The sequence below is a fragment of the Dictyostelium purpureum genome (genome assembly GCF_000190715.1).
Source record: "Dictyostelium purpureum unplaced genomic scaffold DICPUscaffold_4, whole genome shotgun sequence".
Classification (NCBI taxonomy): domain Eukaryota; phylum Evosea; class Eumycetozoa; order Dictyosteliales; family Dictyosteliaceae; genus Dictyostelium; species Dictyostelium purpureum.
In genome coordinates this window covers 1-13,972 of record NW_003519341.1, presented here as the reverse complement: position 1 = coordinate 13,972, position 13,972 = coordinate 1, and the positions used below count along the sequence as shown (strand labels likewise).

General features: G+C 24.7%; 4 protein-coding genes across 4 annotated transcripts; 2 read left to right on the top strand and 2 right to left on the bottom strand.

Annotated features, from left to right (window-relative positions):
* Positions 1-1,323: 1,323 nt before the first annotated feature.
* Positions 1,324-2,141, bottom strand: DICPUDRAFT_74146 (uncharacterized protein; the record flags this gene model as incomplete). Its single annotated transcript, XM_003283115.1, has 2 exons — positions 1,324-1,673; positions 2,018-2,141. The coding sequence occupies 2 exons, from the start codon at positions 2,139-2,141 to the stop codon at positions 1,324-1,326; spliced, it is 474 nt and encodes a 157-aa protein (XP_003283163.1).
* Positions 2,142-7,944: 5,803 nt separating this feature from the next.
* On the top strand, positions 7,945-8,973 carry DICPUDRAFT_74144 (uncharacterized protein; the record flags this gene model as incomplete). Its single annotated transcript, XM_003283168.1, has 1 exon — positions 7,945-8,973. One exon carries the CDS (start codon positions 7,945-7,947, stop codon positions 8,971-8,973), a length of 1,029 nt encoding a protein of 342 aa, XP_003283216.1.
* Positions 8,974-9,274: 301 nt separating this feature from the next.
* Positions 9,275-10,323, top strand: DICPUDRAFT_74143 (uncharacterized protein; the record flags this gene model as incomplete). Its single annotated transcript, XM_003283167.1, has 3 exons — positions 9,275-9,409; positions 9,588-9,660; positions 9,986-10,323. 3 exons carry the CDS (start codon positions 9,275-9,277, stop codon positions 10,321-10,323), a joined length of 546 nt encoding a protein of 181 aa, XP_003283215.1.
* A 1,818-nt stretch (positions 10,324-12,141) lies between these two features.
* On the bottom strand, positions 12,142-13,463 carry DICPUDRAFT_146790 (uncharacterized protein; the record flags this gene model as incomplete). Its single annotated transcript, XM_003283114.1, has 3 exons — positions 12,142-12,523; positions 13,079-13,113; positions 13,407-13,463. 3 exons carry the CDS (start codon positions 13,461-13,463, stop codon positions 12,142-12,144), a joined length of 474 nt encoding a protein of 157 aa, XP_003283162.1.
* Between the last annotated feature and the right edge of the window lie 509 nt (positions 13,464-13,972).

Below are 13,972 nucleotides of genomic sequence, written 5' to 3'. Positions count from 1 at the left end.
ATAAAAAAAAAGAAAAATAAGTGGTAATAAATAAATGTGAACATTCGTTTTCGAATGAATCATTTATTGGTGGTAAATAAAGTGGTAGGTTTAATTTTTGGTTAGATAATAGTGGTAGGGTATGATGAATTTAAGGTATAATTTCATCATCTAGTTTAATGGTAAAAATGTTAGTAACATTGCATTAAAATCAACATAAAGTGGTATACTATTTGGTTGTAAGCCAAATGGTTCTGGAATTGTGAATTTTGGTTCTAATATTCCTTTTTCAATGTTGATTTTAATAATGTTTTGTTTGGATGATTTTTTAGGAAAATATTTCTTGTCAAATCATATGTGAATGTTGTGGTAGTATTATCTTTGGTTCTGTTTACCTTAGATGCACCAGTGTAGTTTTAGATTATACTGGTTATGTTGTGATGTGGTGTAGTTTTTGTTTCAAAAAAAAAGGATTTATTCATTATTATTAATAATATTTTTTAAAAAATTTTTTTGAAAATTTGTGTTTAATTTATATGATGATTTTGGATGGTAATTTTTGTTTTAATAGTTCTGGTTTTTTAGTATGTTAAAAGTGTTATTTAGGTGACCAGACTTATTAAATTTTGGAATACATTTTAGGTATTCTGGATAAGTATTTTAAAGAGTATTTAGTAAATAAAATGGATTTTGAGCAGAATGTTGATTATTTTGTAGTGGAATAATGCAATTATTAGTATCCAAGTTATCATCACCATTATTTTGATTATTATTTTTTTAAATTTTGTTTGTGAAAGAATAAATAAAAGAGATACACCGATCAACTAGTGAGATCTCAATTAGATTTCGTCTACTTAAAAAAGTTTTAAAAAATCAAAGAAAATTTTGGATTTATTTAAAACAGTTAATGAAAGTGTATGTGGTGATATATGTAGACTATATAAAAATCAACAAAAGTGTGTAAAAATAAAATGAATTGTATAAAAAGTGATAAATATCATTAAAAAAATGAATAATGTTGTAATTAGTGGTAATTAATTACAGTATTTCGCAAAAGTTTTGACCCCCTTTTTTAAAAATTTTTTTTTTTTATTTATCTTCAATAATTTTAATTTCAATAATTCAAAAAAATATAAAATAAATTTCAAAACATCTTAACTATATTTATTTATAAAAAAAAATAAAATAAAATTTTTATTTTTTAAAATTTTTTTTTTTTTTTTACATATAAAAAAAATGGGTTCATTATTTTCAAAAAGATAATTAAAATTTTAATATATAATTTTATTTTTTAAAAGAAATTTTTTTTTTTATGATTTTTTTTTAATATTTTGTTAATCCACCTTAATTCTTATTTGTTTGTTGTATTTTTCTTGGGATTGATTGATAAAGATTATCAAATATATCTTGTTTAATATTTTTCAAAATTCTACCAATTAATAGATTGAAATTATGACGTGGATACCTGATAGAAATAAAGTTTATACGTCGTTTTACCATTGACCATATATTCTCCATAATATTAAGAACTGGTGCACAGAGTGGAACAAATATCACCCTAATGTTCATTTTTTCGTAAAAACCGGTCAATAATTGGGTCATATGAATAGAGCAATTCTCTTGTAAAAAAAACGTATCACCAGATAAAATTGATTTCTCTTGTAAAGTTCTTCTATAACTCTGTATTGTTATTTCTAAATATTTTTCAGGATTAGTGTTAAACCTGACAATACATATACGACCTGCACCATGAGCTGTGCCACAGAATCATGTATATATTGAGCTGCCGCTTCATCTTCGTTTGGCCAAAATGTTGCTTTGAAGGTTTCTTACACCATGAATCCATTTTTTAGGTTCCATTTAATTAGAAAATCCTTCAATTCTGGCTTCGTCAACAAATATTACCCTTTTCCCAATTATCAGCTGCCCAATTTTGGAACTATTTTGCCCACCTTAGCTTTGAGCTAAGATTTTTCGGAAGGAAAATGTTTACATTTTAAACTTTTAAAAAAAACATTATTATGTTGTAAAGACCTACTAGTTGCACTAATTGAAACATTTTTTTGAAAGTTTTTTCGAATATGTCTTTTTGTATTACTTAAATTATAACATTTCCCATTTAAAATTTTTTTTCTGCAATGTCTTTCAATTGGGTCGCCCATTTTTCTTATTATGTCAGGTATTGGATTTTCTTCAATTGTACCTTTTTCTAAATTAATTTTTTAAAATTCTCTTAACTGAGGACCTACTTCACTCATTATATCTTTATCTTTTTGATGACTTTTTCCTTTTCTGTAAATTTTTATAATCATTTTTATTAACTCTAAAAAAAGGGTCATTATTGTTTTTTTTTTCTATTTTTTATGAATATTCTGTCCTATTTGTTTTTAAAAAAAATTTTAAATATATAAAAAAATTATTATAAAATTGAATTATCTTCTCAAAAATTTAGACCCCATTTTCTATGGGCGCTTTAAAAAAAAAATTAAAAAAATTTTTTTAAAAAAATAAATTTTAAAATTTTATTTAACAAAAAAAAAAATAATAAAACCTTATAAGTTTATTTATAAATATTTTTAAAATGGATTTATAGTCAAAAACTTAAGATATGATTAAAATTAAATTTTTTTCATATATTTTTTATATGGGGGTCAAAACTTTTGCGAAATACTGTTTAGTTAAAGATATGGTAATAATAACTATAATATAAAAGTGTTGATACACCAGTAGTATGTAAATTTTGTGAATAAAAGCCTGGATGGCTCAGTAGGCAGAGCGAGCGGCTGTTAACCGCTAGGTCCATGGTTCGATCCCATGTCTAGGCGATTTAATTTTTTATAAATCTTCCCGGAGTTTATATTCCTCAAATGTGTTAATCGGGGGAGCAATGATAGCCAAGTGGTCGAACGAATTTCCTACAAGTTACCGCTCCGGGTTCGAAACCCAGTCTCAGCAAGTTTTCCGAATCCCACACGAATTGACGTTACCGTGCCCAACTTGTATGCAGTGTGGTAAAACTCATATAAGCATTAACACATACCAAACACAATAAACTGATGACTTAATTTATCATTAAGAATCATCTTCACTTTTAAAAAAAAAAAAAAAAAAAAAAAAAAAAAAAAAAAAAAAAAAAAATAATCTTCTATCTTCACTATCTCCAAATATCCGATGAACATATAATTCATTTCAGCAAATACACAGATATAGAAAAGATCTCATTCGACAAAAAGAAAAAGAAAACAAGTTTTCTTTTACTGATTAATTTAAAGCATTTTAATTATCTTGTTTTACTCAATCTCATGTTTAGGATACCATAGTAACAAATAAAAAATATAAAATAATAAATAATAAATTATTAATAATAATTAATAAAATAATATTAACTAATAGCAATAGAAAAGTCAATATTTAAAAAATAAAGCCAAATTAATATAATTATATTAATATACAAAATTAAAAATAAATTTAATTTTCTTTTAAAGATTTAGTTTTATTTTTTATATTTTTTAAAAAAACCTTTGATATATAGTTTTTTTTTTAAAATTTAATATTTTGTTTGTTTATAACTATTTTATTAATTTTTAAAAAGGAATATAAAGATATTCAAATAGAATAAAAATTGTAATGATAACTTCTTATTTCAATTTTAACTATGAAGAATTAAATAAATTATAATGTAATATGTCTTTTTGAGAATTTATAATAAATTAATAGTGGGGCTAACTACTTTAACTACCATATGTAGTCCTATTTTAGGCTCTATTTAAAGCACCATTTGAAGAACAATTTGAAGAGCTATTTTAAAGACCATTTGGAAGACCATTTGAAGCACCACTTTCAGCGCTATTACTGTAACCACTATATTGAACGATATTTGAAACACCACTTGGAGCACCATATGAGGCGATACTTGAACCACCGAACCACCACTTGAAGAACCATTTAAAACACCATTTGAAGCACTATTTGAACCACCATTTGAAACGATTTTTCAACTACCATTTAATATCAACTTGGATTTTCAACACGTTTGGGAGAACTGCCGATGCAGCTTTTAATTTAATGAACCTAATTATTTATAAATAATTTATTAATATATGTTAAAATTAATTTTTAAAAAGAATATTATTTTACATACCATTTCTGTCTATAAATTATTGATTAGCTGGGCTAATACCGAAATTTAATAGACCAATGTCACTACATATTAATTATTTATCCATAACTACTGATTATGGTTTTGAACGCAATGAGCCATAATGTTTAGCATGGTGAGATAATAAAATTTCTCTACTATTTTGAATTGAACTTGGAATTATTTCAATTATTGAGCTTCTTTCAGATTCAACTGATGAAATTATTGTAATTTGGGATTTCAATAATTCAGAAGCAGCAAGTAAAGTCAAATGATCACCCCATGTACCATTTCTTGACATATGGTTGCAATATCTATTCCAATCATTAGTATTTGCAAATTGGAATAATTTTGCACCATTATTGAGGGTGAAATTTTTATTATCTCTGAGCCATGCAACAATAGCTCTTCTAATTTCGGCACCATGATTCAAGTCACCGAAAATTTGGTCAGATAAAGCATGCATCTGACAATTTCCATCGCCTGGAATATCCCTACTGTTCTCCAAATTGTAGAGATCCAAACGATCATATAAACGTGTTAAAGCTGCATAGTCTTCTACAGCTGAGTTGATGTCCATTGGTTCACAATTTTGACCTTGACCATCAATAATATGTGAATTTACATCTGGAGTTGATTGTTGTTGTGTTTGTGGTTTTGATTGTTGTTGTTGTTGTTGTTGTTGTTGTTGTTGTTGTTGATGGTGTTGTTGATGATGTTGTTGATGATTTTGATGTTGATGTTGATGTTGTGATGTTGATGGTGATTCTGATTCTGGTTCTAGTTCTTGTTGTAGTTTTTCATATTCATCCATAGCCCTAAATAGTTTTTTATAATCGGGCATTGATGAAGTGTGTTTTAGTTGTGGTGGTTTTTGTTGTTGTTTTTGAGGTGATTGTGGTTGTGAATGTTGTTGTAATTGTTGTTGTTGAGATAATTGTGGTGGATTTGGTTTTTGTTGTTGTTGTGGCTCCTGTGGTGGGTTATTAATTTTATGATATGCTTCATAGTAATCATCATCATAAAAAAAGTCATTGCATTTATCGCTCTCGTAGTAATTATCTTCATATTTGTGGTTGTTTCTTCTGATTTTTTTAATAAAAAAATATAAAATGAAAAAAATGATAAAAATAAAAAAATATAAAACAATATTAATCATTTTTCTATTTTTTTAAATATTATTTATCTACAAATAAAATAAAAACAAAAAATAAAAAAAAATAAATAAATAAATAAAAAAATTAATAGGGTATAAAAATAATAAATGATAAATTTTGATAACTTACAAAAAATAAATTATTTTTTATAAAATAAAATATATGGGTGTTTGTGTAAATAACAAATAATATTTATGTGTGAATTTGAGTTTGATGAATGCAAAAAAATAAACTTGATTTGAATGTAAAAGATTGTGTTTTTGAAAGCTATTATTTTTAAAAAAAGAAAAAAAAAAAAATTTAATGCTTTTTTTTTTTAAATTCAAAAATGAAAATTTTTTTTAAAATTAAAAATAAAAATTAATTTTATTAAAAATTTCCACAATTAGAAAAATTGCAATCGGAATTTTATAAAAATGTAAAATTGTTTAAATTATAATAATCATTTTTAAAAAAAATTTATTATAATAATCAACCACACACTTTTTCATTTACATTTCATTTCTTTTTGTGGCAGAGTTTGAAATTTTCCTTTTTTCTTTTATAGTATTTTGTTTTTTTTTTTTTAATTTGCTTTTTTATTTTATAGTAATACGTTTTTAATTTTTTTATTATAATATTCCGCGCCTTTAATAAATTTTAATAATAGAAATTATAATTTTTTTATATATTAAATAATTTATAATCTACACTAATTTCACTTTTCACATAAATCTTTATTAACTACCATTTAAAAATGAATTATTTATTAATTTTTTTACATTTTATTTATTATCATCAGTTTTTCATAGGTTTATTTTATAAATAAATATTTTTCCAACTACAACAATAACAATAGTAATAACAATAGCAAGATCATATTCATACAACATTCTAACCCACAAAATCCAACACCAAACCCTCAATCCCCACCACATCAAGTTAAATACCCATCACATCATTAACTACAATCTCAAAAAATATCTTTTATCTTCCTTTCAAAGTTTTGGATTTAATAGATTTAACAAAACCAGAGTTTTATTTTTTTTTTAAATAATAAATAAATAAATAAATAAATAAAAATTTTAATTTAAAAATAATCCTTTTATTTATTATTGTTTTCTTTTTTTTTTTTTTTTTTGAAAAATAAAGTTGGTTTAAAGTGAAAACAATTAAACTAAATGTTTTTGCGATAGCTGTAAATTTGAATAAATACATTGGTGATTTATGTTCATATAAAACCCGCCAATGATTGAACCTAAATCTGCACCCAATCCACAATAAATATTAGTTTTCACAAACAAATTATTGTATATTTATTTGATTAATAGAATTATATATATATATTATTTATCTATAACTAAAGTAGCTCCATCTCACTTTTTTTTTACGATCTTACTGTTCTTAACAAAAACCTTTGGGTCTGCGTTTATTCGGTAAGAGTAGTAAAACTATGGTGGTTATAGTATAGTTTGATGAATCAAAGGTCGAAACAGGTTGGTTCAGATAGAATCAAGAAACTCAATTGCTAATAGGAAGCTAAATTGAAGGATATTGCCTGTGTGCAATCAATTGTCGTTAAGGTATTAACCAGGTGTTACAATGTGATTAGAAAAACCTGCGAGACTGGGATTTGAACCTGTAGCGGTGCATCAACCACTTGGCCATCATTGCTCCCCCGCATCGTAGATTTCTTGAAAAAAACCACCAGGAAGATTTTAAAACTAAAAGAATCGCCTAGACATGGGATCGAACCATGGACCTAGCGGTTAACAGCCGCTCGCTCTGCCTACTGAGCCATCCAGGCTTTTTACATAATTTGTAATGAAGCTCTATATAGCTTACAAATTATTTGTAAACTTTATTATACAAATACATGTAAAATAAGTATAACAAATAAACAACAATATATTAATATTATATGTGAAATGAAATTGTAGTTTATTGAATAATATAGAATAAAAAACCTCTGAAGTTTTAGACTGAGGACTTGAGGTATTTATACTGAATGAGATTGGTTCTTGAAGCTAATTCTTAAGTTAGTTGGAAATACTGGAATTGGTATTTACTACAGTTGTTCATTAATAAAAAAATAAAACCATTCATAATACATACAAATTTTTTTTTAATAATGGTGGGATTAAAGTTCAAAAATAAATAAAATTAAAACTAAAAAGTAAATTAAAAATAAATTCTCAATCTTTTATTAACTAAATATTTTTTATAAATAGTAATTATTATATATTCAGAATTAAACTTATAAATTATTAAACCAAATATAGAAATAATATTTGAAATTAATTAATATTTTTTTTTTTTTAAATCTTTTTTTTACAATTAACTTGGTATTCAGGATATCATTTAAAAGAGAATTTAATGAATTTTTCAAATCAAAATATAGATTTAATTAAAATTCTCAATTTAAAACTAAAAAATAAAATAAAGTCTATATTAAACAATTTTATTTTTTTTTTAAATTTTAATTAATTTTTTTTTTTTTTATAATTTATAAAAATTTTTTAATTTTTTAATTTTTTTTCATTTATTAAAATTAAAGTTTTCATTCACACACTCGTTTTTTTACATCCAGCTTAATTTTTTTTTTACATTAAATCATAAAATTTATTTTTTTATTTTTACACCTATATACATTTTATTTTATTTCAAATAATTATTTATTTTTTAACAAAAATGGATAAATTTTTATTAATATGTATTTCTTTATTTATTGGTTTTGGTGTCATTTTTTTATATTATTTTGGTCCATTCATTTTCAAAAAAAACACCAACATTCAACACGGTTGCCAATGCTCTATTAAAAAGGAAAAGTGCCAATACTGTATCTCCAATGACAATATAGAATACTTGAAACAGCAAGAAAAAGAACGTCAAAGACTTGAAGAGATAAAAAATAGAGCATATCAACAGAGACTTTACCAACAGCAACTTTACCAACAACAACAGGAACAACTCTATCAACAACAACTCTATCAACAACAACTCTATCAACAACAACAACAACAAAGAGTACAAAGGCTCGAACAACAACAATTATATCAGCAACAACAACAACAACAAAGAGTCCAACAACAACAATTATATCAACAACAACAACAACAAAGACCCCAACAGCAACAAATACTCCAACAACAAAAACAGAGTGCAGCACAAATGATTAATGACCAGATGGTTCCAATGGATATCGATACACCATTGGTAAATTCAAGAGGTTTGTCAAATGTTCAACCTCATAAATTGAGCCAATCACAAATGGCAGAGATACGTTTAAATGAACGTATACAATTATATGGTTTAATGATCAGAAGGGAAATTCCAGGCGATGGAAATTGCCAGATGCATTCGCTATCTGATCAAATCTATGGTGACTTGGACCATAGTACTTTAATTAGAACCGTAATTGTTAATTGGCTTAGAATCAATGGAGGATTTAAACTTCCCAATGGTGCCACCCTATCAGACTTTGTCTATGATTCAAGTTGGGAAGAATATTGCAACAATATGTCAAAAAATGGTACATGGGGTGATCATTTAACTTTAGTCGCAGCAGCTGAAATCTTTAAAATTAATATTACAATTATATCATCAGTTGCTTCCCAAACTGGTTTCTTCATCGAAATTAAACCAAAAGTTAAAAGCAACTATTATGTTTTATTATCCCACATTTCAGAGTACCATTACGGCTCATTATGCCAATTGTAAAATCCCTTCCATAGGTAAATATTTAAATATTTTATTTATTCACTATTTTTTTAAACTATATATTAATTGATATTTTTTACATTATATTCAGCCATTTAAATAATTATAATCAAATGTCCCTAGATTTATTGCTGGTTGTTGTCTTTTTATAGATTCCGCTGGTAATTGTAACTTAGAAAAAAATTTATAGTTGATGAAATTAGTTGTATAGAGTTGTTGATCCACGTACTGGTCAATCAGTTCAAGTAGTTGATGGTCTTCAAGGTGCTAATAGAGTCAATTTTAAACAAATATTTAAGCAATGGTTGTACAATTAAAACCTGTTAATCGTGAACATGTTGCTGTTCCATATCAAGGTATTGGTGCTCAATTAGCTGCTTCAAGAAATGTGTATGCATCAAAATCTGTTGAATCCATTGCTTTCAATCCAAGAGCTGTAAATATTATGCATCTGTTGGTCAAGATAAATTAGTTTGATATTTGTTACTGGGTAAAGATTTTTAGAATAGAGTTGTTGTTCCACGTACTGGTGAATCAGTTCAAGTAGTTGACGGTCTTCAAAGTGTTAAAAGAGTCAATTTTACAATCTAAAGCTAATGGTTGTAAAATTAAAGCCTGTTAATCGTGAATATGTTGCTGTTCCATATCAAGGTATTGGTGTTCAATTAGCTGATATTCCACTTCCTAGTAAAGGTCGTTAAACCAGTGTTCCATGTATTAAAATTGGAAGTCGATTATGCGATATTGATCTTTTACAATTTAATAGCTCCAAATTTGCTACTGGTTCAGAAGATAGAATGCTTTTGATATTATTATTTATTCAAGACACATAACAAAAGTTTAATATAATTTCAGATAGAAGTATCAAACTATCGAAAATTTATATACAGAACCGACTACAATTAAGAACTTCATGGTTTTGTGGTGATATCCAACTAAGAAGTTAGAATATTAGTAAGTCCAATGTTCAACAAAAACAAATCTACACAAGTGATGTAGGCACGTATAATAGCAAGAAAATCTATAAGTATTTCCGATCTCCTTAGAATTAGCTCCAGAAAGGATCCAATCAAAATTATTTCAATCACTAGAAAACTTGATTTAGCTCTTTTTAACGTTGGCCAGTTAAAATTAGAATATTATCATTTATTGAATGCTCTCAAATATATAGATCAAGAACCACCAACACTAAGAGAAAGCACAAAGCCTAAACAATTTAGAATATTGGCAAACGTTGCTAATCATCAAAAAATTCTTTATTACAATATAGAAATGTTGGAAATGAGAGAAGAAATGCTTTGTCTTTTTATTCAAAATAAAAAGCATTTAGTGATTGTTCAAAAACATTAGATTTCTGGTGCTCTTATATTTCACTTCAATTATCATCCAATCTAAAAAGGTACTTTCCTAAAATTAAATGTTACTCTAATGGTATTCACTTTCTTGGTAATAATGATAGTCAAGCAACAAGTATATGTTTTAGTTTATTTTAGATCCAACAACATCAAAATATAAATTATTTTTAATAGACATGAAACATATTACAAAAGAATTAGAAGAATTTCATTCAGGGAACATTGGTTGAACAAGATTAGGATTAAATGTTAGAAACATTGTGGCAAAAAAATAGCTTCTTATGTAGCATGTAAGGAGTGTCAACAATCAAAGAAAACAAGTATGGTATGTTAAATCCACCTTAAGTTTTGGATTTCCATGAAACGATGGCAATGGATTTAATGAATTTGCCAACAAAAAAAATGAAAGCGATAGTGAATTCGTAATTACAGATAGGTTAAGTAAAAAAATTCATTATTATACCGTTCAAAAGAACATTAACAGCAATAAAGCTTTTGTGGATATCAGTTTGCGTTTAGTTACCGTTATCAATTGTTAGTGACAAATTATTTATCAGAGTTTAATGGCAAAGCCCAGGTATCATTAGTTCAGGTAGTCCATAGACAGGGGTCAGCCGAAAAGAAACAATTAAAGAGATCCAAAGCAAAGGCAAAAAGGATAGATGGGATGAATATAGAATGTTAAATAAAAAATTTAATTAATTCATCTACTAAATCAACACTGCAAGTATTGTATATTACTTTGAACAAAGAATGCCTTATAATATCAAAACAAATTACAATTTAGATATGGTTTTATTTTACTCAAATACTACAAGATAATTTATATGAATCTCAAGTAGAACAAACAGTTCATTATAAGAATAGAAATCAAAAAATATAGTTTAGTTTTTAAATATAAAAAAAATTTAATAAAATTTATAATATACTTTTACTTTTATTTTTTATTTTATTTGTTTTTGGTTATAATGTAAATTTTTTTTTAATAATCATAATATAATGTTCTATACAATTTAATTAAATTTTATAGATCATTTTTTGATATAGATGATAAATTAATTAATTTTTTTTTAAAACAGTTTTAGAAAAAAAAAGTTTATATCATTCAAAAGAAAATTTTCAAATTAAATAATATTTTTATATATAATGCTGAATTTAATAAAAAGGTAATAACTGAACTACCTATATAAAAAAAACTTTATTTTTTTTAAAAAAACTCTCTACCACCAAATTTTAAACAGAAACTAATAAAAATTTTTTTTTAATTTTTTTTATATTTTTTTTTATATTTTTTTAATTCAATAATATTTTCATTACTCTATTTAAAATCAATAAAAAATAATATTAATTAAAATTCAAGCTAACAAACATATAGGTAATTATATGTATATATATATAATATGTGATAAAAATAAATACTAATGAATTTTTCCCTTTACATATAGCCAGTCTTAGATTTTATTATATTTTTTTTTTTTTCCATCTTTTATAAAAAATAATTTTTTTTAGGAGACAGTAATAAAAAAATAACCCATCAATATTTTATCAATAAAAAAACAAAATGCTTAAATTTATATTATTATTTTTAATAATATTTGTTTTTAATTTTTCGACTTGTGGTGAGGAAACCTGTGAAGTTTTTATTAATACCCAAACTTCAACATATCAACATTATGATTGTGGTTTTAATAATTTCCCAAATTGTAAATCAATCCAAGATGGTATTTTAAGTTCAAATTATTTAATTAAAAACAATAGCAACATTTTTGCCACATTAAATTTAATGGGTGGTGTTTATAGAAAAGGAAAAGATTTAATAGATGCGGTAAATAATAGTAATGACTCTTTTAATGCCATCAGTGGTGGAAAAGTAGATAGTAGTAGAGTAGAGCCAACAGAAGTAAGCCCCTTTATGATCATCATCATGATCATGATCAGCCCTCTCATCATCATAATCAGCCCTCTCATCATCATCATGATCTTCATGATCACCATCGTCATCGGAATCATAATCACCACCGTCATCAGCATCATCGTGATCACCATCTTCAGCATCATAATCACCACCGTCATCAGCATCATCGTGATCATGATCATCATAACCATTATGATCATCATCACCATCTTCTTCTTCTTCATTGTTTTCCCCCTCGCTACCATTCTCTGTGTTGAATCCGCCACTACTACATCCACAACTACAGTAACAAATAACAGTGCTTTATCACCAGCAAGTAATTTCCTATGGTCCAATTCTAGTTATTTCCAAAATAGATCACTTAAGGCAAATAATAATCACAGAAACATTTATTTGTATTGCTATTATAAATATTGTTCAAGTTGGATGAGATTTATATCAACCCTTTTGGTTAGAACTTCTAGATTTAAAAATATTATATTTAAAAAAAATTAAAAAAAAAAAAAAAAATTAAAAAAAAAAAAAATTAAAAAAAAAAACAAAAAAGAATGAAAAAAAAAAAAAAAAATAATATTAATAATTGTAAACCAACTTAAAATGAATTAGTCAAGTGAACTCAAATGAAATTTTTCAATCTAATGAAATATTTGATTAACATTATCAAATTTACTCTGGCCAAGTAAATATGGTAAAACATCGAATAATATAAATAGATGAAAAAAATTATTTTGTAGTCCTTATTTAAGTTTGGTTTAGAAAACAAAATCTAGAAATTAAAGCAACTCCCAGTAGCAAATAAAAGTGAAAAAAATTAATTTAATTAGAAATAATATACAAAATAACTTTCAAATCAACTCTATTTAGACCAATCTATTTTCAGTATTAGGATACACAGAAACATCATAAAAATTTTAAATAAAATATATATAAGAAACTTCAACACCAAGATCCATCTAGTCAACGACACCACACAAAATGAAGATAGTCAACAGGTTAGAGAAGTTTAGCAAGATATTGAATTCAGATATATTTAGAGTGAAACCTGGAAAGCTACAGAACTCTATCGATGAATTACAAATAAAAACTAAATAACAAAAATTACCAAAAAAAAATTAATCAACAAAAATTAAATAACAAAAATTAAATAATCAAAATTAAATTACTAAAAATTCTTTTAAAAATAAATTAATAAAAGTCGTGTTAACCTTTGCACCATTCATATTGAAGGGGTAAGTCAAAAATTCGTGGTTAGCAATTAATACAAAAAAAATCCAGGATCATTTTATTTAATGGTAAAAACCTAAGAACCATTTGTTTAAAACCTTTATTTTATTATATATTAATTAAATTTATAATGAATATAAATTTTTAGAAAAAAAAATTGCAAATAATGATAATAAAATAGAAACTAATTTTGATATCTTTTAAATACATTAATTTATTTGTTTATTTATTTGTTTATTTATTTGTTTTATTTGTTTTATTTGTTTTATTTGTTTTATTTGTTTTATTTATTTGTTTATTTGTTTATTTATTTATTTATTTATTTATTTATTTATTTATTTATTAATTTTTATTTTATTTTTTTTTTTTATTATATCCCTTTGAAAAGATTGAAATTTATTAAATTTTTCTCTTATCAAAAATATATTAGATTGTTAATTTTATTATAGAATAGATACTATCTTATTTTATTCCCCCTTCCAAATAATTTCATACCAATAAAAAT